Below are 26439 nucleotides of genomic sequence, written 5' to 3'. Positions count from 1 at the left end.
CTTCAATTTAAAACTGGGATGTGAGACAAGCTCACATCAATTTTAAACTGTATCGAAAGGGTGTTATATTCTAGTACCCATCCTTTTTAATTTTTAAACAATTTGATATAATAATTAGTTAAATTAGAGAAATGTCTTCTTGCAATTAAGATGAGAGGGAGAAAACGCTTTGGTTTTGTGGTCTTTGCAGGAGCTGACTTACAAATTAGTAAAACTTGTAGGCTAAGTGCAATATAGCATCAATACACCAAAAATGAAATGAGTTATATCAGAAGACATTCATCAATTTTTAAATGTTAAATCTTCAGAAACCCCATGTTTTAGTAACCACCATAAAACTAACTGCATAGCATATCTGCACAGCAGGGATGGAGAACCAGCATTTGTCAAAGGTTCACTAGCAGGGGCTGCAGGGAGGGTGTGTTCAAAGGGGACAGAACTTCAGTTGTGGGGGTATGAAAAAGTTCTGGAGGTGGACAGTGATAGGGTTGGCACTACAATGTGAATATGCTAACGGCACAGAACTAAGCACTGAAAAATGGTTATGCGGTAAATTTTATGTTATATATATTTTACCACAATTTAAAAAATAGTGCATTAAAGACATTTTAGATTTGAAAGCATCCACTGGGCATGTTAACTACCTACTTATCTCCATCCTAAAAGTTCTTATCTAACTTCAGTTAGATAATCAGAAAGCAAAGTGCTTGGAGAACATTTTCTTAGCTCCTCATAGAAACACGTGAGGTAAAGCTAAGTATAATGTTCATTGTTTTTCTAGAGAGGCAAGAGGAGTATTATGCAAGGTGACTCAGTGACTACTGAGTTATGTAGGGCTTTCTACTCTATTACATAATTCTGCTGCCGTTTCCAAATCTTTCCTGTTAGTATCTATGTGTTGCTTCTCACATGGAACCAGGCATTTCGGGTAACAAGGAAAATTATGGGGTGAGTTGGAGAATAAGAGGAAGAAAAGATGGAAGAAAAATTATAATGTTTTATCAGACATCTTTTTATACATCATTTAGACATCATATGAATGAAACATATGGTATTGAACTTATTTAATACCTTTCTAACTAGAGCAACATACTTCCTAGATATATGGATCACACTAAGTATTTTTAATTTACTTTTAAGACCTCAAAGCAGACTATTTCCATTTATGGAGAAACTTAATTTACTCTGCACTTAGGTACAATTATATCAAATTAATTTTGATTACTGTTCAACCTGAGCCCTGTGTAAAAGAAGGCATACAGACGTGTTGCAAGAAAGAATGCTTCCTATAGTGGAAGTTATCAGTGAACACTGCAAAGTGTCATATCTGGCAACTTAGCTCCAGCTTAAAGAAGGAAAAGTAACTTGGGGCAGATTCTGTCATCATTAAGATTAATTATGAGAATTTTGTTGAACATGAACTGACCTTTAATACTTTTTTGATGCTGTTAATTGTTGATGTTAGCAATGACCTTACTTTCTGATCATCATTCAGGTAGTCAGCATGTCGAACACACATAAACAGGATATACGCTGGTAACCCTGGAATCAAATTGACTGCCACACCACGTGGCTTCAGTTCTGAAAGGAAATGAGGAAAAATAATCTTATATAACACTGAAAGTCTTCATGAGGAATGTTTTGTAAGATACAAAAGCACGGTTCTTGTGAAAGAATTCAATCATTCAGGGCTAAGAGGTCACACTAAAAAAAGAAGCATTTTAATAGCTCATTAAGTAGAGAAATTTTGAGTCTTAGTTGGGACATATGAATCTTAGTTGTCTATATAATGACAACTCCCAAGTTTATATCTCTTGCCCTGACTTTTCCCTTGAATTCCCTTGAATTCCCTGCCTTCTTAACACCTCTGCTCAGGCACATCGAACTGAGTGCATTCCAAACCAAACCACTAGATCCCTTTGGAACCTGCTCTCCCAGGAGCTGTCCCCTTCTCAGTTAAATGGCAGTTCCAGACTTCTGGTTTCCCAAATCATGAGCTTAGTCAGCATTTTTGATTCATTGTTTTCTCACACCACACATCTAATCCAGTAATAAGTCCTATTGGCTCTACCTAGAAAACCCATTCAGAATCCAATTACTTACTCTACTGGCCATCCTAGAATAGACTATGCTCTTCTCCTGGACTGTAGTGGTGGCTTCCAGACTAGTTTTCCTGATTCATCCGCTGCTCCCTAATAGTACATTTTTCACACAACAACCAGAGTGACTCTATACAAAGATGTAGGTCAGATCCTGAAAATCTTCCAAGTTACTTCTCATCCATTTATAAAATAAAAAATCTTCATTATGGTCAGTGTGATCTGGCCCTGTTCCCTTCCCCAGCTCACAATGAATCTCCTTGTTGTTGGTTGAATATGCCAGGCATGCTACCACTCCAGGGACTATGTACTTACTATTTTCTGCCTGGAATGTTCTTTCCTCAGATATCAGGATGATTTGCCTCCTTACCTCCTTTGATCTCTGTTCAAAGATCACCTTATTGATGACAACTTTCTGGACAGTCTTATATAAACTAATACATTTGCCTTTACTCTTTATCCTTTTCCCTATTATATGTCTATTTTTTCTCTGTTCCCCACCATCCCCCAATGTAAGATCTATGAGAATAGGGACTTTATTTTCGTTCAGTATCCAGTACCTAGAAAATACTTAGCATGTGGTAGGAGCTCACTAAATGTTATTGAACTGACGAATCTTTGTTAACTCTATGCTTAAAAACCAGTGGCTTCTTAACATTTTTGCTAAATAAAGATCATGCTGAAACTTAAGTGCCTCTGCACCTATATATAGTACTCATGCCATGAACCCTGGGAACATTAAATCAAGTATAATTGCCAATCACATTACTGTCACCCCACACCTGCGGGGAGGAATGCTATGCAAAAGCTGAGAAGAGAGGTTTTTTCCCTTTTTCAGTTCACAACTTTCAGGCTGTGTGCACTCCCTACTCACTTCCCACTGTCCCCTAAATTAGTCTTCTTGCAGAGCCAGGGGGCTTACACACAATCTTCACCCTATGCTGCTCTGAAATGCTTCCTTCATGTCCATTTCATTTGTGCAGTCCTCTCCTTCCATTGCTGGGATCTTTTCCCTAATTCTTTTGTTTCTTCTCTTTTACCAAACTGTTGTTCTTGACATATTTAGTTGTCAAAGGAGATTCAGGAAGTTCAGTGGCTGAGACCAGTGGGTGTTCAACTGTGGCTTACACTTCAGAATCCTTTGAAAGATTGAAAAACATATACCAGACATGGTCAGGCTCTTCCCTCTAGAGATTTTGATGTAATTAGTCTGTGATGGGGACTGTACGTTAATACTTCTCAAAAGCTTCCCCAGATAATCTAATCTTCAGCCAGAGCTAAGAAGCCCAGGCCTCAAAGGATCCTGATAGGTGATTCTAGACCAGTCTCCCTGCAGGTTGACTGCAGCATGACGTGGTCAGGATGCTACTGCAGCAGGATCACGCACAGTATGCAGTGATGACTAAAGAAACCAGCGTTGAATATTTCAAACATTAGTGACTAGTCTTTCCCACTGCCGACGTATGTACCAGAAAGACCTTTTATCCCATGCAGAAAATACTTGCCCAGAATCAGGTTCTTAACAAGCTTTTGCTCATCCTCCTTCTTGTATTCCAGCATTCCTTGGAAATCCTTTTCTTTCCTAGGAATATTGACTGGACGGATGGGTTCATCAATGATCTGTCCTGGGGATATGTTCTCCATTTGGCCCACTTCATGAGAAACAAAAGGGAGAAGAAATATTTTCCAGGTAGAAAAGATAAGAGGGTTCCATAGCCCAATAATTTTAAACGAACTCTATAACAACAGAAGCTTGTCATATTTGCCACTTACTTGTTCCCTCTTTAAATACCTTTTTCTGCTAAAATTGAGTGGACAGATGGCAAAATTATATGGTGATGTCACCCTAACATCCACTAATGCTTGGCTACTATCAATATCAAAGAACCTTACTTGATTTAAAAACATTTTTTTTTTTTTTGGTAATAAAATTTACTTTGTAGTAAGATTAAATGTCCCTGAAGTAAGTGGTTTAACTTCTTGGTTAATTAATCAGTACCATCATAATAGTTAAATATACTTTAATCACAGAAGAAAAAATATAATATTCTAGGAAGAAGCAGCAAGAGTATTAAAGATTCCTATCACATTTAGCTCTATGAATCCAGTCATCAAAGAAAAAGAACACTTACTTTCACTGTATAATTGCAATCAGTTCAAACCACATCAAGATAAATGGCAGAATAGTGTTTGTTCACACTAGTTGATGTGAAATGTATCATTTTTCACAAAGGCCTTATAAGGCAAAGCACTAACTTTTTCCTGCTACCCCTCATCCCCAAAGAAGTCATGAGCAGATAAAACACTTCTATTTAATATGATTTCCTAAATATTATTCCGGTTTTTGCTTGTTTGTTTGTAATCAAGTGCTAAACGTCTTAAGTTGTAACCATTTAAAGTATAACCACTGGTTAACAACCCTTTTAGATGTTAAAAATGGTCACTATTGTTAATGGCAGGTGCTAGAGAAGGATTATGCTAAGGATTAAAAAAAAAGTCTTCAATTTCATCTCAAAATTGAGAATTAAATGAGAAATGCAAGGGAAGAAAAGGAAACACAGAGTCATGGTGGTGTTTGTGGAAGTATGTGCTAATAAGCAGGTTTTTTCTTCTTTTATTTATAGGGAGGGGGCAGTTAAGAAATCTCTTTAGGCATAGGTTGAGTTGAACCTGGTGTCAAACAAACAAAATGCAGCTCAGAAGCATTAGAAAATTTAATGTTGCTGATTCTACAAGGTATCAGTAGAGCTTCCCCTGTCACCCTGGGCAACTTCCTATGTTAGTTCTGGGAAGCCAGCTCCATAGGACAAGGTTATCACAGAGAACGCCAGTACCTGCCAGTGTTCTGGCTTAAGTGGCAGGGAGCCAGCCTAGTGACACTCCGTCCACCTCATGCTGCAGCATCACACACCGGGATTACCAGCGCTGACAATCACCACCGTCCATCACCACTATGATATCTAAAGAGTGATCATATCGTGATTGGACAAGTCAGGACTGGGATATCTAGTGTTTCATATGCATGGTAAACTGTATGTCTCTATGCAGGAGACAGGAGATTCAAGCTATTTAGTTTTACACAAATTACTTCTGGAGTCAGTTTAAACACAACACCATTAAGAACTCAGGATCAGCACGCAGTGGGCTTCACAGCTTGTACATATGCTGCATGTAAGGTACAAAAGAGTCAAATCCCTGCCATCTGTCTTACTAGATGCTTTGAGGCATAGAAACAATTCTGAGAGGGGAAACAGAGGAAACAGATTCAATATATTATATGTTTATCAATAAAGGTACATATTTGGGCCCTATGTAACCCAAAAAGAATGTTTTAAACCTACTGATTTCATCCATTGATGATGAGATATACCATTATTTTATATAACACTAAAGAAGGAAAAACACTGCCAATTAAACTACAACCCATCAATAATTTTTGAAAGACGCAACCAAATTTGAGATGTTAAAATGTAAAAATTTGTATATCTCAGAATTTAAGAAATACAGTAAATATTTTTATTAGATTTCATGTTTTAAAAGAAAGCTTCACTTTCCTTTTGCAAAACCTCTAACCAAGGTATTTTTGGTTCTGTACAAAAATGTCAGAGACAAAATTTGCCATATTTTCATTAAAAGTTTCTCTCTGCCTTTGAATTCTCCTCAGAGATTTGAGTCTTTATAAAAATGCATAGATAAAATATAGATGTAAGCTCAACACAAACCTGATTTATTTAGCAAGCTATCTTCTAATTAAAATAAAATGTCAAGCTTTATCTAGCATCAGGAAAATATAAGGCCAGAAAGAATAAAGCCAGGACCACATCCCAGTTTTCAAAGACTCAAAAGATCTTGGGGTTGTTTGGTCCAATGTTTCATCTAATACAGACTTTCTTCTAGAAAGACCTGAAGCGATCTCTATTTTCTATTTTCTAGATTCGTTATACTCGAGGGAAAAAAATATTCCTGAACCTTTTTGTCCTGGAAAAGGAAAGGAAATTGCATAATTTTTTAAAAGTTAAATTTTCCTCACTTTGGTACCAGAAATATCTTGATTTCAGGCTTAATAGAGACAGTCAAATAAATTCCTACAAGAAGAGAGGTTGTGTTGGAAAATATGACACAAAGGGAGAGTTAAGTGTTCCTGGAAAGCTTGGGTTCTAGTGCCAGTTTGGCTACTAACTGCCGAGACCTTGGCAGTCACTTACAGTTTCTGGACCTCCGTTTTTTATTCCCATGAAATAATTAACTGATTTCCAGAATTCTTTTAGGTATAAATTCCCTGACTCCATGAAAATTGACATGGAACACCCACTACTGGATTAAAATACAGCACAAAGCACATCAAATTTTGAAACACTCTCAATTTAGCTATATCAAATTATATATGTTGGTGTTTAAAAAAAAAAAAAGCCACACTGGTTTCTAAAAAAGTCTCCTTAATTAAGGGTAGCCCATAGGAGGAGGCAAGAGTCTTGCTATTTTAAACCAGAAGAATTTAAGTATATTATATTTAGAGAAAAATACAAGAAAACTTTTAGTTTTTAAAAGATGCTTTGTTGTAGAAAGTTGCCTGTATTTTCTGTATAATGGGAGATTAGGAGATATGAAAAGTATTAGAAGAGCTTGCTACCTTTATTCTCTAATTTGGGGGGCGGGAGGGACACTGCACTCAGCACATGTCCAAGTCACACACATCTATTTTGTTTTATTCTTTAGATACATATCATTTAACTCGAAATATAACTTTTCTGAAGAAATGATGTCTTTGTTTAATCTATGAAGTGTTTCTCAAATGCTACTTATAGGTTTGAGAACATAGCTGGCAAGATAGTTTCATTGATGAGATTGATTTCTGATTGATAATGGCTTAAAATTTCTGACTTCTTGAGGTATTCTAACCTATCTCAATTTAAAGTATACATAACAAAAAAAGCTGAGTAAAAACTTAAAATAATAAGTGGCTTTGTTATTTATGAAATTTTACTAATGTATTGCAAAGAAATCATTAGAAGTTGAAAAAACTAATTGGCTAGTTAATACCCTTAAAATCAGTTCTTTCAGGCACTCTGCTAATTATCATCTCATGATATAATTAAAGCAGAATTAAGTGCAGAAAGGTTTTCAAAATAAAGATTTTTTAAAGTTCTGTCAACAGACATTACAGTCCATGTGTGTGTGTGATTTGGAGGCTCAAAGTTTTAATGTAATATATGAATCATGTAATGCTACATGATTATAAATAAATTATGACTGCAAAGTAATCTATATGGTTTCTAAATAAATATTTCAACATTCGTATACCCAAAGAGTATTATCCTCTTCAAAGTGAACACCTATGTTGCCATTCTAAATATTTCTGGAACTTGTTTATTTGTTCCAAATACTGAAGGAATGATTATCGTGGGTCAGACACTATGCTCAATGCTGTGAAAACAAGGAGAAATAAGAAGTGGTCCCTATGCTCAGGAAGCTCATGGCCATTGAGGAAGCCAGTGATTTAAACAGAAAACTGCTAAAAGTACGACTGTGAAAACCACAAAAAATGTGAGCCATCGTGGTACACAGAGGGCAGAGCCATAAAGCCTGCCTGCATGATCAGGAGAGGCTGCGCTTGGGGATGTGACATATGACTCTGGTCTCAAAGGATGACCGGGACTTGAGCAAGAGAAGAAGGAAGACCAAACAGAAAGGACAGTCAGGACAGACCTGGAATGCTGAAAGAAGGAAAACCACACAGAGTTAACATGGTAGACTCTTCTGAGCATTCCCAGTGTTGGGGACTCTTCATCCTTTGAGCCAAGCAAACACTATGCAGAGTGACACCGAGAGAACAGATGGGTAGTCAGACTGCACAGTATCATTTCTGGTCAAAATCGCATAGGTTTGAAGGCAATTCCAAAGAGGGTCTCTAAATCTCTTGAACAACGAGAACATTGTTAGAATATGCTTAGAACCTGGCTTTACCTCCATTTACTGCTATATCCCTGGCACCTAGATACATACCTAGGGAAGGAACAAGCATACTGATCCAAAAGACAAGATTCATTTGTATATAATAACAACTTGTATTTGATCATTTTTTCAAGGTGTTTTCCCATCGTCATATACAAACCATGAAACGCTTAAAGAAATTTTATTTCTTTATAATCATAATTCATTTTTCCTTATTTACTTCTCTTATTTTCTCTATTAGATTCTTTGAAGATGCAGACTTAATTTTACTCATCTTAGTTTCCCTAATACTAGAAGTAACAGTAAAAATAATAATAAAGTTGTATATAGCATTTGCTATGTGTCAGGAAATACACTAAATACATTATACACATTAATTCATTTCATCTTCACAAACTGTCAGATAGATGCCATGATAATTCCCATGTAACAAGTGGGGAAACTGAGGCATAAAGAGGTTCAATAACTTGCCCGACATCAGAGGACTAATAAAAGAGCTGGGAGTTGATGCCAAGAAGCTTGGCTATAGAATCCATGCGCTTAACCTCTATGTTATACTGCCAAGCACAGTGTCTGGAGCAAAGAATACAGTCATTAGATGCTTGTTGAATGAATTCGCTCTTCACAAATTACTACTACCATGAAAAGAACATTTTTCCCTACCTAGCAATGGAAATTTCCACTCCACGGAGGCCAAGTTTGCTGGTCTAATACCATCCTTAATAACTGCATGCAAACCTGTTAGACCACTAGTATAACAAATATAAAATCAAGATTTGGCAACTGTTATAAAATCATGTTTAAATACCTTCTAGTTCACCAATTTTTTTGGCAAATACTTTCAGTTGTTTTTTCAGTTTTCGAACAGTCTTGTCTTGTTTTTCAAGTTGCTCCATCAAATCCTAAAGATTAAAATGAGAAATATAACAGAAAAATCAAAATGGGCCTTCGAAAAGGCAGAGAAGGAAAGCAGACACAAAATCACAGGAATAGCAGTTAGTTTTACATAAAAGCTCCAGAAAAGCTCACTGGTGGAGCCACCACCTGGCTAAAACTGGCAGGCATGGGAAATACAGCTACCAGAAAAGCCAAATGTTAAAATACACACTGCCATAAGATCCTTTACAGGGTGATGGAGAGCAGGCTCCCTGGGGAGTCTTTTCCAGTAGACCCCATGTAGGTAAAACAATTAAATGCTCAAAAAATGTACTGCTTTTCCAGTGGAATGCTTTCTTTCAAGGGGGAAGAGGCAAAATAAATTTTGATGAATGCTCAAAAAGTTCTGTGGGAAGTTTTAAGGATGGTTGAACTTAGGCTGGGGCTTTTGACACCTGTGTGTGAGAAGCACTGTCTCTATGAGACCCACCCTTTGGAGATGCTAAAATTAGTCCTATAACTTAGAAGTTTGGGGAATTAAAAGGTAAGATGAAAAAATAACCACAGAGAAAGAATAAAGAGTGGCATGTGGCATAACATACACGTAAAATTTCACAGGTGATATAATTTTTCTCATAGAGAAAAACGGGAGCAATTCCTAATGCTTCATGCCCCCCAAAAAAAAGAAAAGAAAAGAAAAAAAACACAGTACATTCAAGGGGAAGGGGTAAAAAAGTCTGTGATGACTGGCTAATTAATCCAGAATTCTCAGATCACAGGCATAGTTAAGAGATCAATAAGTAAGAAGAAAATGGGTAACAGCAGACTTGAAGCTTAGGGGAGAAGTCAATCAGTGATATCCGTGGTTATTATTCAGGTTATGGTGAAGAAAAGTATTTACAAACACAAATACTCATTCCCTTTGCAGTTTAAGACAGCACAGATTTAGATAGTAGACCATTGAGTCAAAGGGAACAGGTGCTAACATTTCAAAGTGTTCATTTGTGTTTCTTGGATGGTACTTTATCTTTCAAATCACATTTTGCTTCCATCACACTGTAAGCCTAGTGTTAATAACAAATCCAACGTGACAATGGACGCAAGACACTGATAGAGGTGACACCACTGGCTACGAGACAGCTGTGGGAAGAAACAGGTTTCGTGAAGGTTTTTGAAGAGATTCCTGAGGAGGGGCGGGCAGCAGTGTGCTGTTCAATAACAGAGGCTACAAGTAGCAAAGGAGACAACAGAAATGCACTCCGAATTTACATACAATCATCCGCTTGTAAAGTGAAATCCGATATGATTGATACTTCTTAGGGTCATCTGCATATAATTCCTCAAAATACTGAAAAAACAGGCACAATGGATATTTGTTTTTCTCTGTGTCTTTGAGGGGAATTCAACTTCTCAGCAAAATCAATTTAAAAATATTTTTAAAACCCAAATAATTAAAGTATATATTCTTGAAAGGCTCTGCCATTGCCTTCTGATCTTTCCAGTATAGATGATTCTAATTATATATATATATATGCATATATATATATATACACATACATATATATTTTCACATGCTCAGAGGACACAGCTCAGGCATCATCATTTAGCAGGTAAACAGAGCAGTGGCGATTATTCCTCAGATAAAGCTGTTATTTCACTCCTCAGACCTGCTCACAAGTTGCTCTATTTTTTTTTTTCCACTGTCAGCAGTAGTGACAAGGGCAAGAAGGCAAATGAAGTGAAAGCGAGAATCACGGCAAGGTGGCACTCTTGTCTGAAGTTGTAAAGGCTGGTGAGAAGCTGCGTGCCCTCCTTCCCTGAAAGGCAGCATGGGGAAGGCCTGTGGAGTATGCTTCCAAGAGGAGGGAGAAAGGCCATCTTTGTGTTCGTGTTGGGAGGCAGGTGGGTAAGAGGGTTACGCAGGGTCGGGTTTCTAAGAACACTAAGCCTAGATCTCACTGCTGCTTTACTATTCTGCTCAAGTGTTTCCTAAAGAAATGCACAATTACGAATGAGAAACTGTATAATGGTTTTGAAAAGTGCATTATTCCCTACACTTAAGTTTGAAACCATTCTCCAGAGTGAGGTATGAGAAGCAGCTGACTTGAGGAGGCTTTTCTAAAACTCAGAGAAATTCATTAACTAGTCTCTTCCCCTTAGAATTTGAAAGCTTGATTTACTTTTCTATTAGCTATGAAAAACTGCCAAGAAAATTCATCCTGCAGACAAGCTTGCAAAAGAAATGGTGAATCAACTTAGTTAAAAAAAAAAAAAAAAAAAAAGACTCTGGGAACGTGCCATCCAGAAGCATCTTGATTTCACGGTTTCACCTTGTATTTTAAGATAATCATTCATAAGCACAGAATTTATACACTGATGAATCATTATAATTTAGCATATTTATCAATACTTAAGCATTCAAGCACTGTTAGTTCAATTTAAGCAACAATACACTTGAGAGTAATAAAATGACATTTAAAAAATATTCCATGATTCAGAATACTTTCTCCCACGAATTAGTAATATTTCAGTCACTCTGGAAAGAGTCCAACACCTGCTGTCACTTGCCTCTCCCATTCCCACAACAGAGCCTCATGCAGCAAGCTATCCTCAGAGGGACAGACAGTGAGAAGAATACTTTTAGGTTTTGTGTCTAATTTAATAAAAGGTGGGTGAATAGATGACACTAGAAAACTATTTGTAACATAAATGATCACTAATGGAGTTTTGGAGTGGTAATTCAGACTGTTAAATCTGCAGAGAAAATCCAAACTATTTTTATTAAAGGTCATTAAACCCTGAACAACAACAAAAAAGACTGGTCACTACCAATTCTTAATAGCTTTTCTCAAAACTAGGCTGACACTACAATATAGATTTTATGTAGAAATGTGGAGCTACAACTTTTCAATGATTTTTAATTTAATAAATATATTTATTAAACTTAAGTAGGTTTAAAAAATCTGTAATAAGTTATTTTGTGACAGAAATATTTTAGAAAATATTTCCTGTAAAAGAAAGAAAGAGGAAAAAAAAGGAATAAGAAATAACTTGGACTCTGTGCCAGCACTCAGAATCTGGCAAGAGAAAAAAAAAAAATTCATTGCACTTCTGTTAGAATAAAAAATGTATAAACTTGAATCCTGATGTCCCTGCACCCTGACCTGGGGTCAGGTATGCTGACGCTATCCAATGTCCACCAAAAGCCCCTGCTTCGTTCTGCCAACCACCTTTCCTGACCGTCACTCCAACCCCACCTGTCTGCTAGAGATGGAGGCAGGAATGGCCTTCGTGGCTGCCTAGGGACCAAAGGTCAAAAGAGCTTGTTCCTGGTCTCTACTGTGACAACCACATAACAACCTCCTTATAATGGCAGGGTCTGAAGCTGAAGTGGAGAAAGCAGGTCACCTGAGTTCTCAAGGATAGCAAAAGCCCAGCACACAGTCAGGGGATATCTCCCAGACCCTCCAAGCTAGGTCTAAGAATGCTCAGACACGCCAGAGCCTTCTGTAGAAACACAACCTGTGCACGTGCCTTTTTCATTTCTACCAACACAATCACATTTTCCTTACTCCATCTCTGCTAGAGAAAGAGGGTATCATGTGTGAGGCAGTGAGTCTCTCCCAGTCAAAAAGGATGTGTTTGATCAAAAAGAAACTAGGACCGTGCTGGAGGGCCAGGCACTGCCTACTAAGAATGCACGGACCTGGGCGCCTCTCCTTACCAAATTTTCGTTGGTCAACCTGGTGATCTCGTGTTGCAGGCTGGCCTCGATGCGGGCCTCCGGGGGCAGCTGCAGGTTCTGCGCCAGCAGCTGCTGCTGCCGATTGTTCTCCTCCTTCAGGCTCTGGATCTCTCCACGCAGGGCTTCAGCCTCATTCTCGTGGCTCCTCTTCTGTGACTGGAGCTGGGATTCCAGGAGCCTGAGGAGAAGCCACACAGGTTGAAAAGGGAGAGGACACCTGAGTCTCTGCTCGGTGGGTGTGACACTTTGTGCTCACTTGCAAGGGCAGGAAGAGTGGGGAATCTTTAATGTTTGTGTAACTTCTGATTTCATTCAAGTCAAGAAGCTCAAACAAGGGCCAGCAACGGAAACAAGCGCTCTCATATTTGTGTCTTTCTGAATTGTGGACCCTGCTACAAATATATCATCTTCAAAGGCTCTAACAAATAGAAAAGTTTAAGCTCTTTGAAAAGTTTATAAGAAATGATGACTAAAATAATCAATTTAAAAGACACAGCTTTAATCTGGTTTACAACATTTACAAACTAGCATTTAAGTTGGCAAAGAATACCTTTGTCACAGAGTAACTCTACACTGCAGAGGGCAAGATTACAAACTTCCAATCTAATTAAATATGCCTTTAAGAATTTCAGTGTTACTAATTTCAGGCAGAGAGTGTGCCCAGGGTCCCATTTCTACTTTCTACTCTTATCTCTGAAGGACAGAAAGGCTCGAGTGTGACTCTGAAATATATACAGATTTTCCCAAATGCAGATCGTTCTAAAACTTCATATACATGCATTTTAAATTTGTCATCTTCTCTCTCCCCCATAAACTTCCATATCAATAACAGAATCCTAACAAGACATGGTTTTAGAACAGAGATGTTAATAGGATGAACAAAGTGGTTACTGATTCTCTGAGCAAGCATGCAAGTCAGCTGTGCCTGTAAGTAGAGCAGGGTGTTGGTGGTGAGAATATCAGCACCCCCCATTTACCATGCACCCCCACTCCTACATCCACCCCTTTTCCAAACACAGAACCAAGTTATGGTTACAAATTAACTAACACAAAGAAAGAAATGACGTCCTTTTATCCTAATCCCCTTTGTTATCAACTGCTGGGCAAAAGTTAGTGATGCCATTGCAAGCAAATTGTTAACAACAGACTGAAAATATCTAGTAATTATAAAATTTCAAAGGAATCTGAATAACACCACAAAGTTAATAATGATGGCTTGTGGTTAGAACAAACAAAGCAGAATAAACAGGAACTCCTTGAAAAAGAAGTTAAGTATTTTAAAAATGTAATTACTAACGTGGTATTTTTATGAGATTTTAAAAATACAAATATCCCTAGAGCAGATGAATGTCTATGTTAGAAAGCTGCTGTTGTTTCAATTTTATTTGCTTTCCCCTAAACACATGTAATGTGTTGAGTTTAGGTAATTATTTTGAACTTCAGCAATGCAAGAGACCCCCCTGATTTGTGGTCTCACATATCTGAATTTCACAAGAATCACATAGAAGGCCAAATTATGCACTCAACACTGCTGTTAGGCAGCATGGTACTAATATAGAAGACCGCACAGTCTCATTGCCACAGGTACTTATGTCCTTTAGATTAGTCATTATTCCAAACAAGGAACCACTAAGTAATAGGTATTAATCTCTCCCATGGTAATTTGGGCTTTAGTTGAAAGATTTTGTCTTTTTTCCAACTCCTACTTGGAGATTCACAAATTTTAGTGTGTGAAAGAAAGATCCTTCACTTATGGCCCACAATTCCTATATTCACTATCAATCCATTTCAGCTTTAATTGCATCCCTTAGTGGAGAAGATTTTTAAGAAGGTGTTGGCTGAATGTTCTAAGTTTTGCTGAAATTTACCCAGGAAGACAATTAATGTATAAGAAACATAGAAGTTAAAGTCAGGAAGACACTGTTAGTAAGAGAAACAACAAATTAATAACATTCCATTTTGAAGAGGCAAATATAACCTGTTGGCTTGTTTTAACCCTTCATAAACCAGCCACAGCTCTCCATCCTCATTCAACTCATGGCAATCCATAGCAGGTGATCTTCCATGCAAAAGGAACAACAATGCAAAACACAAAGGGATACAGGACGGTCATGAGATGATGATGGACAAGAGCAGCACATGGTATTCCAATATTTAATTAAGTCAATGAGACTTTTTTTATTAATTACAAATGACTTTAAGACATTATCACAAAAATTATTTTTGGTTAATTTTTTAAAAAATGGGTAACATGTAACATCACATGTCAATGGGTAGAAAGTAAAACAAAATATAATCAAGGAGTGAGAAGTACTTTTTCTGCAAAATCTGAAATGAATGAAAAGGTGAGAAAGAGGTTCTGTTTTTAACATTTTATTCAGCTAGCAGAGTGATCTTATATATCACATATTATATTAGAGACCAAGCATGACAATCACACACACATAGAACAAAAACTTCAGCTACTGTCTTCATGGGGCAATCTTCACAATCCATTTCAAAATGAATGAAGCTTTAAGTCTTCTAAGTAGAAACTGGTTTTCACTTAATAAAATCTGCTTTCCTATTTTTAAAACTGTCTTAAGAAATTCTTATAGGGGTAACTTATAAATAAGTATATGTCCAAAGTTCTCAGCTTTTATGACATGATTTTTAAAAAGATTTTTTGTGTCAAAAATTAACGTTAAGATCTGGAGAAACTACTTTTCTTTTAGAGATGTGACACATTTTAATAAAAGTATGTATAAATAATAAATAATAATGACAAAGTCAAGTACAGGTTTTTTTCTACCTGGAGTATAAAAATAATATTTTGGGGTATTTGCCATCAGATACTGTCCTACATCCTTCCACGTGTATGATTTCATTTAGTTCTCCTAGTAACCCATCATGTATCATTTGCGACACTGCAAAGGGAGACACTGAGTCTTAGAAATAAGATACCTGTGGAGGTTACACAGCTGGCAAGTAGCAGAGCCCAGGGCTATCTGACTCCAGAGTCCAGGTTTTTACTCTTCCTACTAGACTTCTCTTTATATGGTGTGTACATAAAGCACAGGCCAGAGAATGCTCTTCTGTTTACCATCTCCCCTTGGAGAGTTTATCCATTTTCATGGTCGCAATTATATTATTATATGCTGATGACTTCAAAATTTGTATCTCAGTCTATATACCTCTCCTATTCCAGATCTATATTTTCAACTGCCTATGGATTTCTCTCCTTAGATGTCTTCCTAGCTCTTTAAATTCATTACTTATAAATCTGCTGGTCATCTCCGCCCTGAACTTCCCCACACCACAGACCCAGGATCATGAAATGGCATCACCACATCCAACCAAGTATCCAAGCAGACACTTGACAGCCACCCTCCATAATTCCCTATCCCTCACCCACACATCCAAGCCACAAGATTTACTGACTTCATCTTATGTATCTTTCAAAGTGTCCCCTTTCAATCTCAACTGCCACCAATCACATCATAGTCACTGTAATCAGTCATTTAATTACAGTAATAGCTTCCTAACTAGTCTTTATGCCTTCAATCTCTTTCTACTATAATCTGTTCTCTAACATAAAAGCCAGGGCTAGCTTTCTAAAATTCCAATATCATATCATTCTCCTACTTAAAACATTTCAACAACTTTGACTGTCATTGGAGTGATGTCCATATTGTCTTGGCTATCTCCCCAACAGCCTACAAACTCTGTGAAAGCAAGAACTACATTTATCTTCCTTACTGCTATATTCCCAGTGTGTGACACAAGGCCTAACATGAAACTGGCATGCAATACATATTTGGTGACTGAATAGCAGAGTGGATGGGTGGACAGTGTAATATAGCTCTTTCTATACTAACACATTCTTACATAGAAGTTATGCTTATACTTTATATCATAAATTAAAATTTAAGTTTAATCCAATACTTTTTAAGCATTCTCCATTCTTACCCATAAAACAAGAATAGTACCTTAAATTTTGTATGGCAATATTCTTTAGTCTGTAAAGTATTTCTGTATACTAGCCCTGATATGACACAGCAGGAGACTTAGACTGCACACCTGTAACACAAATCCCCAGAATCATCTTTCTCTGTGATCATCACAGGCCATGTTAAGCATGTAGCCTGTAAGTTCAGAGTTCAAAGGCAAAGAGGCTCTGTTGGGAAGTGGGGGTGGTAGGAAGGCTGAAGGAATTGCAGAGATGAGACTTCACTCTGTGATAACCTCAGCTACAGGGGAAGTCTTTAGTAAAGTTTCATCATTTAGTGGCTGTGCAAATCCTGTACCTTCAGTCAGACTACCCAAAGCTCTTGGTGCTAAGTGCCATCTATAACTTCACTTGTGTTTGTGGTAAATAAGATAAAATCAGAGTTAGGATTTTCTCAAAACACCTTAGGAAATGTGACAAATACTTGGTCTTAAATATCAGGGTCCCATCCAAGTACTCTTGTAGAATGATATGGCCAACACTGATATGATTCCAGATACTTCCTCACTTCTCTCCACTCTGAATTTCAATTACCGAAAGCTAAAGTTGCCCCTATAAACCTTTACAAATAACCAACCATCCTGCACAAAATATGAAAGTGACTACCCAAGACAGTCCAACAGTGAGCAATTGGTTTTCCTCTCAAGGCTAAGACCCTAAATAATACAGAAATATCATCCCTTGATGTAAAGAACATTCATTCCCCTTGATCCCTCTCATCAATAATGCTACCTCAATATTATAAGTGAGATTTTAATGAGGAATTTATTAGAAACCTTGAATTCCCTCTGAAGGTCAGATGGTGTCTAATAAAGGTCAGATGATGTCTATATAAACACTTTGACTTACTGTACAAAAGACTGGCTTAAAGACAAAGATACACATGACTATGATTAAACCAAAATGAATAAAAAGAAAATAGGCTTACCTGTTTGTTTCTTTCAAACCAATGTATGCTTGTGCTATTTCACCTTTATCTTTCATTTTTTGCACATCTTCCAAAAGTATTGTGGAATCTGTCATTGTATTCTGAAGGGGGAAATGACACATTTCCACATTAACAGTCAATTCAAAAGCTTTAGACCACACACAACATTGCTCTTTCCTCCAGAAGAGAGGATTTATGTGTTCCCCCAGAGCTCCTGGTCCCACCAGAGTGCCAGGCCTGGCCCCATGCAACTACAGAGGAGGGTCTGGCACAGGTAGCTAAGAGCAAGAGACACCTTCAGTCCCTCTCTTGAAAATCCCTATTGCTCTACTACAAAGGTGGTGAGAGTCTAGAGCACCAGTGTCCTGTAAATAAAATCACTGATGGGCTGTGTGTATTTTACATGATGTGTAAAAATATATATATGTGTGTGTGTGTATATATATATATATTTCATTAAATAGCTCTTTAGTGTCCTTGCCTGATAATTGTTCTAATGCTATATAATAACACAAATATATATATTTCAAAGTGTGTATATATATATTAAGTATATGTATACTTAATATATAAAGATATAGATATATTTCCAAGTATACATAAAGTATTACAACAATAACTAGGTAAAAACACCAAGCAACACTGAATGGACAAAGACCAAAACTATTCTTTCTACTACTTGCCATCTAGTTATAATAAAATAAATGCCCCAGTAAAACACCGTAAAGTTTGACATAAACCTCATCTTTCCATTAAAAGCTCAGTACAAAAAAGTGGATGATACGCTTTAGTAAAATTAGAAGTTTTTTCTCACATATTTAAATATATATAAATGGGAATGATTTAGCTCCCTGTAAATATCTACCATCTGCTGTTATTCAACTAACTCTTTTTCCGTCTGTTACATTATAGTATGGTACATAAGTTTTTGAAATACATATCTAGCAGGTCAGCATTACTAATGATTTTGTATAAAAAGCACTTTTCTGCCAACATTTTTAATTCATTTTTTATTTTTCCTTTTTAGTCTAATCTGTCTGACAACCAATGCAATTTCCACATCTTGCTTCTACTTGGCTACTCTCTGTCTCTCCTAAATCAGGGCAAGAATAGACTAAGAACTATTGTTCTCTGGCTTCTAGAGAATAATACACTTTAGAACAGAGGGGACCATCCTATTGGTCTAAATAGTATATGTCTGATCTGTTAGTCAATGTTTGCTCTAAATAAAGCAAGGTCTCCCAATGAAGTGGACTTAATAGAATACATTTCGAATACCATGATCTTAGAGACCAGTTCTAAGTTCAAGACCAGATCTTGCTAAGAAACATACTTCAAAAAAATCCTACTTTCCTCCTAATGCTGTCTTTTTTGTAAGTTTATAAATGCATCCTCAGAGAAGACCAAATATAATCTGATAAGAACTTTAACAAGAGCTTATGTTTTACTGAATTTTAAAAATCTTTCCCATAAATACCACATAGAGCATTTCTTTAGCTATTATTTCTAAATATTTTAGTACATATTTCATAGAAAACTTTTTTTCTCTTTCCCTGAAAGAAAATTTTTCTATTCTACAAAGGGCTGTACTCAGATTTTTGACATTTAGGTAGCAACTCTGAAAGACCCAATCCCTATATTAAATGACGCTACATGTTTTCTCTGATATCTGAACACCTATATGATGTAGTTTTAAACTTTCAGTAAATTAGGTAACTTGATCCTATTAACTAATGTAAAGGAAAGATAAACTTCTTGATAGGCTGCTTTCCTGGTAGTAAGCAGCCAGTCCTTCCCTCAGCTGGTCCATCTTAGCTAAGAAGTGGTGGTTGGGGCATGGGATCAGACTTGGACCACAAGTGTTAGGAAATCCCTGACTCACTGCTCAAAGTTTGTCTCCCCTCAAGCCAGTGACCGGAAGTTCAGAAAGGGTTGCACCATGTAGGAAAATCCTACCCTTCCCAGGAAGGCTGTACTCCATTCCTGAGGCTCTTTCTCACCCTTGGCCAACAAACCGAGAGCTTCGAGACAAGAGTGCAGGACACACTGAGCTTTTCGGTGTGCTCCAAGTTACAGGACTCCCATCCCAAGCCCCCATGCTTGTGGATGGCCTACCATAACTACTATAGTGAGTCAGAGAGCCGACTCTGAATTAGAAGCCGCGGAGACCTCTCTGTTGTCCAGACTGGAGCCTACTACATCATTTTTCCACTGACTTCTCACACATGTAAGGGTCAAATAGAAAATTAATTTGTAAATATCAAAACAGACTTGGTGGCCAGAAGCATTAATTGCATATATTGGGGAAATAAAACTTAGGGTCAAATAAGGTATTTATTAAATTTTTTTTTAATTTTGTAATTACCTTGTCATCCTGAAAATCACAAGCCAGCAAGCACAAAGAACAAATGGAGAAAACAATAAGCCCTTAGTTCCATAAATAAACCCCATCAATGAGCACCATCATAACAGAGCAAAGCTAACTGTAAAATAAACCCATGAGTTGTCTCTCCTAAAACCAACTCTGTAAATAAATTAGTATTCATGGAACTGGCATGAGGTGGACATTAGCATATACATATGTGATAGTTCTCACTTCTCAGGAAAAACTGCTTGAAATCCTATTTGAGTTGTTTTGGTTTTTCTAATTGTAGGGCATTTGTGAGTATGTGAGAAAATGACCCTTCTGTTAATGTGTAGGGGTGAAATTCTTATCCTAGGTCTGTGAGAGTTATGGTAATGCTCTGATAGGAGTCATTGGTCCAAGTGAAGCCTCCCAGAATACTTGGGGGTGAAGCAGATAAACTAGACATGGCTGGGCTGGATTATCACCTAGCTCACTGGATGTCACTCACTACTGCCCTGCAAAGGAGTTGTGAAATGAGTCTCTGCAACTGGAAACTGAGTGCGACAGCCATGGGTTTGAAAAGTCTTTATCTGTGTCACAGGCATTTTTCTAAACAAAGAAGAAGCTGCTGCCATGTGTAGGCTGGGAATTGGAGAGCAGGGGCCTGAGAGTTGGAGACAGGGCCATCCCATTAGGGGCTAGAGAGTAGTTGTGAGCTGGGTAAGTGAGGATGTGTGATACCAGAACTATGTGCTCTGTTAGCTAGGTTGTTTTCATGTCCCTTGGTTCATTTTTCTTTTCCTTTCCCTTAACTTTAGCTAAAGTTTCTTGTTAGAATACCACTTTGTCACCAAAGAACTAGAGAGAGGAGTTGTGATTTTGGACTCTGCTCCAGCTAGTGTGCAGAGACAGGCTTGTATCTCAAGGCCCAACCACAGTGGTAGTCATGGGAACCAAACTGACACAGAGAAGGTGAGACGTATAGGGCCAGGTCAAAGGAAAGATTCCCCTGTCAGGATCTTCTCATTTCAGACTGAATGGTTTGTGATTTGTTGTAAAATAAGAAAGCCCATTTCTTTATATAACTCTATTTATGGCTGGGATGTTTTTTCCCTCCCAAATTATTTGGTCACAAATATCTTGTTTTCAGAATTTGATATTTTCTGGATCAGTGTTGATCTCTCAGGTACGATCTGCCTTTCTTAAACCCAAATGTTATGTGCCAGAGTCAGTATTTTAACCACCATGCAGAACTACCATTACTCTGAGATCTTCCAGTTAATTTATTATATGGTATGTCATGTAGCTGGATTACTTGATTGTCTAATTCTTGGTAACATTTTGTTTGCTGCATGAACATGGGCAGGGACACAGGCTAGGTTTTAAGATGATTACCCAGAGTCCCTCTGATGGCAAATGACAAAAAGGCCCATCTTTCACCAACACATGACAGCACTGGGTCTCAAATTACCTGAGGCTTCACAGCAATGACTTTGAAGGGCCATGTATACCCTCTGGCATGGGTCCTTTCTGTGGAATCACTACACGCAGCCCCTCTCACCTGCCACCCATCCCCCCCCCCCCCCCCCCCCGCCCAGCCCCCGGTTTGGGACAGCTCACCCTATTAGACAGAATTCCCTGAAGTGAGCAGAAATCATCTCCATGGAACTTCTACTCAATGATCTCATTTCTAAGCCTTTTATATGTTATCTTTCCAGTTAAAAGGGCGATTTTCAACAATTTTAAACTAATTTTCAACTAATTTTAAATTCATATTTAATACCTTCCCACAGCAAGACAATTTATGGATTTATGTACTTAAAAAAAAGAGTAAAATCTTATTTCTTATTTATTCATTTAAGTAATCTGTACACCCAGCATGGGGCTTAAACTCACGAACCTGAAACCAAGAGTCACATGCTCTTCTGACTGAGCCAGCCAGGCACTCCAAATTTTACTTCTGATCAACATTTATCATGGCCAGATTACTACTTCAAGATTAATTTTAAAAGCCCTTTGCTTATGAGAAATGAAACTTGGAAGATCACTTGGGATTTCATTTATTTTTTGCTCACTTTAATTGGCATTTTCAACAGTTTTAAAGCAATAGATTTTTTAAAAAATGACAATATCCTTTAGACTAAATGCTAATTAGACTAAAAATGCTCCTAAGTGTTTGCTTCATTATAAACTGGAGGAAAAGGATAGAAAGAAAGAGGCTTGTTCCCAGACATCCACTTTGGTCACTTGCTCATGCTTACCTTGGGTTGGATAGCCTCCTTCTGGCTCACCAGCTGAGATCTCAAGATGAGGACTTCCTCCTTGCGGACATCGAGCTCCTCACTCACAGAGGTCAGCTGCTCCATGAGGACACGGTAGGCTGGTGCACCTGGAGCGGTCACCTCTGGGGCACTTTTCTCACTAAGTGCCTTGCGTAACTCATTTAGCTCATTTTTCAGTTTTTTGTTTTCTGATTCAAGCTCTTGGCGCTGTATGAAGAGACAAAGAATAGTTCATTGCTGTTATCCTCAACTTTACACTGGAATTCTCTCTTCGCCCAAGATGGTAGAATTGTGCTGGAAAAGACTGTAAGAGTTACCCTAGTGAATGGCTTCCCAGGCTCTACTGGGAACTCTGTTCTTCAAATTAAGAAAGCTGACATCAAAAGGGATTTAGCAAGGTGAATGGTAGTTTGCTTCATCAAACCATATTCCAGAGTCACATTTATTCCGGGCCTGCCTAGGGAGTGTTCACAGGCTTGGAGGGATTGCTGAGCCCCAAGGGGTGAGTTTAGTCCAGTCCTCTTAGAGCCCAGGTTTTGTTCGCAGGTAAATATAAAGGCAGGTATGAGGGTGCAGCTGGTCAGGTTATTTCCAATGAATTGGGGCCTGGTGGGGTTAGCTGAGGACTGGGGACACGGGACACGGGCTGGTGGGAGCTCAGGGCTGCAGTGGGAGTGTGCCTGCAGGAAGTGGGCAGGCTCTGTTCCAGAGACAGGGCTGGGCTCCTGCCGCTGGGCTTTGACCTGGGAGTGCCACAGAGCCTTCAGAAGCCTGGGCTGGCCCTGTTCCCAGCAGTGCTCCTGCTCACAGAAGGTTCAGATGAATAGAACCCTGAAATCTTAAGTAGCATCCTCTTATTTCCTTTGTAAAGCAGAATGGAAAGAGCATTGAAATCTTAGACTTTCAACTTCTAATAAAAGAAATTACCATATCATTTAAACTAACAAAATTCCATTCAGTGCTTTGATGACAACAAATAGTGTATTTTTCAAACTTCACTGACATGTGTGTAACAGGCTTGTGAAGTTGCTGGCAGAAGTCCTGGGAGGGTGGGAGGAAGGGATGGGTCACCTCTTCCTTCCGCCATCCAGATGGCCACACTCATCCTTTACCCCCTCCATACTTTCACATACTACCAGCCATCCCCATGCTACCAGTTAGCATTGCCCTCTGCACACTCAAACAATGGCAATGGCAGCCCAGAGTAGCATTCTGACACTGAAATACAAATGTCTCAGGATACTGGCTGGGAAAGAGTAAAGCAGACAGGTATTTGAAAGCACCATGCTGCCTTGTTTAGCACATCACATAAGGCCTTACGACAGTGGAAATGAGACAGTTCTGGGTGTCAAAGACAAAATATTTTATTGTTTCTTCCAGAGCAGCTACCTTGGGTTTGTAGCACCATACCAAACCTGTCAACATGTTACAGTAAAACAATTTATAGTCTTTTTTTTCTACTATAGAATATATAATGCTTTCTTTCATGATGTAATCTATTCTTAAGTGAAAATGAATGAGCCTTCCTATCCCCAGTCTCCCATCACCTGGTAATCAGATTCATATTGCTCCTTTCTACAAGAGAAAATATGAATGTCTTTACTTGGACACTAAGGTCTGATGCTGTGCTTCCCAAACCTTACAGTGCATCAGAATCACCTGAAGAACAGATTGTGTGGCCTCACCCTTGGGGTTTCTGATTCACACCCCTGGGGTGTGAGATCCACAAATATGCACCTCCAACAAGTCACCAGGTGATGTTGATGCTGCTGGCCCAGGGAGCACATTTTGAGAAATACCAAGCTAATCCCTGGGAACTTTATGATCTGGGCCCCATTTTTAACGTACCACAGAATGTCTTTATTTGTCCATTTTTGTGTGATCTGGAGATGACAATCCTACTTTCCATGGGCCTGTGCCATCCCATCCCACATGATCCTTGTCTTATACGACCCATATTGTGAGTTAGTCCTTTAGACAAAGGGTACAAAAGGCAAAAGAGTCAGGATAATAGAGATGACTCTTTGCTGCCACCCTTTTTTCTCTTTGAAAACATAAGTACTGTCACAAGTAGTGCTATTACTGAAGGAACAGTAGATTTATTCATTTTATAATTTAGAAAGGGCAAAAGGGTTCTTCAGGGTATTTTATTTTATTTTTTTAACATTTGCTTATTTATTTATTATTTATTTTTTATATATGAAATTTATTGTCAAATTGGTTTCCATACAATATCCAGTGCTCATCCCAAAAGATGCTCTCTTCAATGCCCATCACCTACTCTTCAGGGTATTTTAAAATACTACATTTTTTTGGTAAGAATTAATTTTCAAACAAATGATGCTACGAATCTAGGGTATTTAGAAAGTTTCCTACTGTCTGGTATTCAAGATCAGATTCTACCCACCTGATAGCAAATCTCTTAAATGTTCTAAGCATCCTTTAAAAAGGAAATACCTTATCTGAGAAGTTGTGACAATGACTAAGATAAAGTGTAGGAAAAACTTTTCAAACTGTAAAGCAAATATGAGGTATTATCAGTAAAGTGTTTATTAAAGGTCAGTGGAAGAACTCTAACTGCCTTCAAGGGGAGGGCTACTAAAGAAACTGTGGGCTGGGCAGGGATTCTCTACACCTAGATGTGCAGCCTCAAAAGGAAGCAGTAGCTACCAGTTCTGGGCTGTAGGAAGTTGCAAATCCACAGAGGACAGGTCCTACTAATGTAAATTATGTTCCACATCACAGTATTAGGAAATAACGTATCAGGACCAGATTGAAGTAATATTACTGAAAAAAACAATAATGCAAAAACCCTCAGGACAGTTTAGGGAGACCCTAGGAATTCTCAAATACACATAAAGGCTTTAAAATAATGTGTTTCCTTATGCTATTTTGTGGCTTTTCTAATTCTTAGCTTTGGTTATAATCATAAACCTTGCTATAGTTTTCTAACTATTCTAGAATATAGTTTACAAGAGGAGAAAACAGTAAAAAATAAACATAGGCAGAAAATGTCTGAGAAAAAGAAATTTAAGACTAATAACCTGATTAATAACCTAGAAAAAATGCTAAAGCTAGGGGTGTTTTGATAGCTGATAGCCTGATAGCCCAAACTTCACAGGGCTAACAAGGTTCTGATTCTGGAAAGCAAAGGAAGGAGCTGAGTGAAGTCCAACCTACCCTGATTTTAATTTAATTTAATTAATTTTAATTAATTAAAGTAAACTCTGTAAAGTAAATTTAATTAATTAAAGCCCCACTGTGGGGCTCGAACTTATGACCCTAAGATCAAGAGTCGCAGGCTTCGCCGACTAAGTCAGCCAGGCTCTCCAAGTACAATCTATCCTCTATCAAGAAACACGCTCTTGTTTGTTTTAAATCTCAACTCTTGGGTTACCCAAGATGCTTTGTATTTTAAGAACTCCTGTTCCTTCTTAATCAGAGCCTTTTCTTGTGTTCAACTGCTCTGGGACACACAGTGCCTGCTAGATAGACATTGCCTTTAACCATTAAGAAGACAATTCTTTACCTTCATTTTCCTTCTCGCAACAGTTTCTAAAAAATAAAACAGAATATGTTTCTACTGTAATACCTAGCAAACTAATACCTAGTTATCTTCCTCTACAAATACGTAGTTTCAGTGGGGTTTGGTGGTTAGAGTACGGAATTTGGAGCCAAAGATAACTATGTTCAAATCCTGTTCCTGTTGGTTCCTAGTGGGGTGATCTCAGGGAAGTTATTTATATCTCTTAGCCTCAATTTTCTCATCTGTAAAATGGGAACTAAAATACTCACTTGCAGTATTATTCTAAGAATTAGAGCTAATATGTACTTTACATAATATATACTTTTCATACTAAAGTACATATTAGCTCTAAGATTACTGTAAGAATTAGAGCTAATACATAAAGTATAGGCATTTAAAAATGATGATAGTAATGATAGCAACCAACATTCACTGGGTACTTACTATGTGCTGGGCATTATCCTAAGCAGTTTACTGGATTACTTCACATAATCTTCAGACAGTCTTATAATATAAATATTACCATTATCTCCATTTTATAGATGAGAAAAGTGAGGCACAGAAAAGATACATCACTTATACACAGCCATATAGTGGCAGATCTGGCATTTGAACCCACGCAGTCTGATGCTAGAATCCATAGCCTCAAATGGCAGCTACTGCTCCTGATCTGCTTGGACTCAATTCTAGCTTATG

At 37.8% G+C, this 26439-nt stretch overlaps 1 protein-coding gene across 7 annotated transcripts in view; it reads right to left on the bottom strand.

The window, feature by feature from the left end:
* The window catches only part of MYO5A (myosin VA), a 198693-nt gene that overhangs the window by 13741 nt on the left and 158513 nt on the right, over nucleotides 1-26439 (bottom strand). For 4 of the 7 annotated variants that reach the window (XM_042941987.1, XM_042941988.1, XM_042941993.1 and 1 more), the window contains 8 exons: nucleotides 22197-22424; nucleotides 17589-17689; nucleotides 14651-14731; nucleotides 12652-12850; nucleotides 10201-10275; nucleotides 8860-8953; nucleotides 3605-3751; nucleotides 1427-1581 (listed from right to left, as the gene is read on the bottom strand). In XM_042941987.1, the coding sequence (XP_042797921.1) occupies nucleotides 1427-1581; nucleotides 3605-3751; nucleotides 8860-8953; nucleotides 10201-10275; nucleotides 12652-12850; nucleotides 14651-14731; nucleotides 17589-17689; nucleotides 22197-22424 (1080 nt within the window). The remainder of the gene's footprint in view (nucleotides 1-1426; nucleotides 1582-3604; nucleotides 3752-8859; nucleotides 8954-10200; nucleotides 10276-12651; nucleotides 12851-14650; nucleotides 14732-17588; nucleotides 17690-22196; nucleotides 22425-26439) is intronic. The other 3 variants (XM_042941991.1, XM_042941992.1, XM_042941994.1) reach the window with 3 other exon arrangements.

The sequence above is a fragment of the Panthera leo genome, chromosome B3, assembly GCF_018350215.1.
Source record: "Panthera leo isolate Ple1 chromosome B3, P.leo_Ple1_pat1.1, whole genome shotgun sequence".
Taxonomy (NCBI): Eukaryota; Metazoa; Chordata; class Mammalia; order Carnivora; family Felidae; genus Panthera; species Panthera leo.
This window is presented reverse-complemented; position numbering and strand designations above follow the sequence as displayed.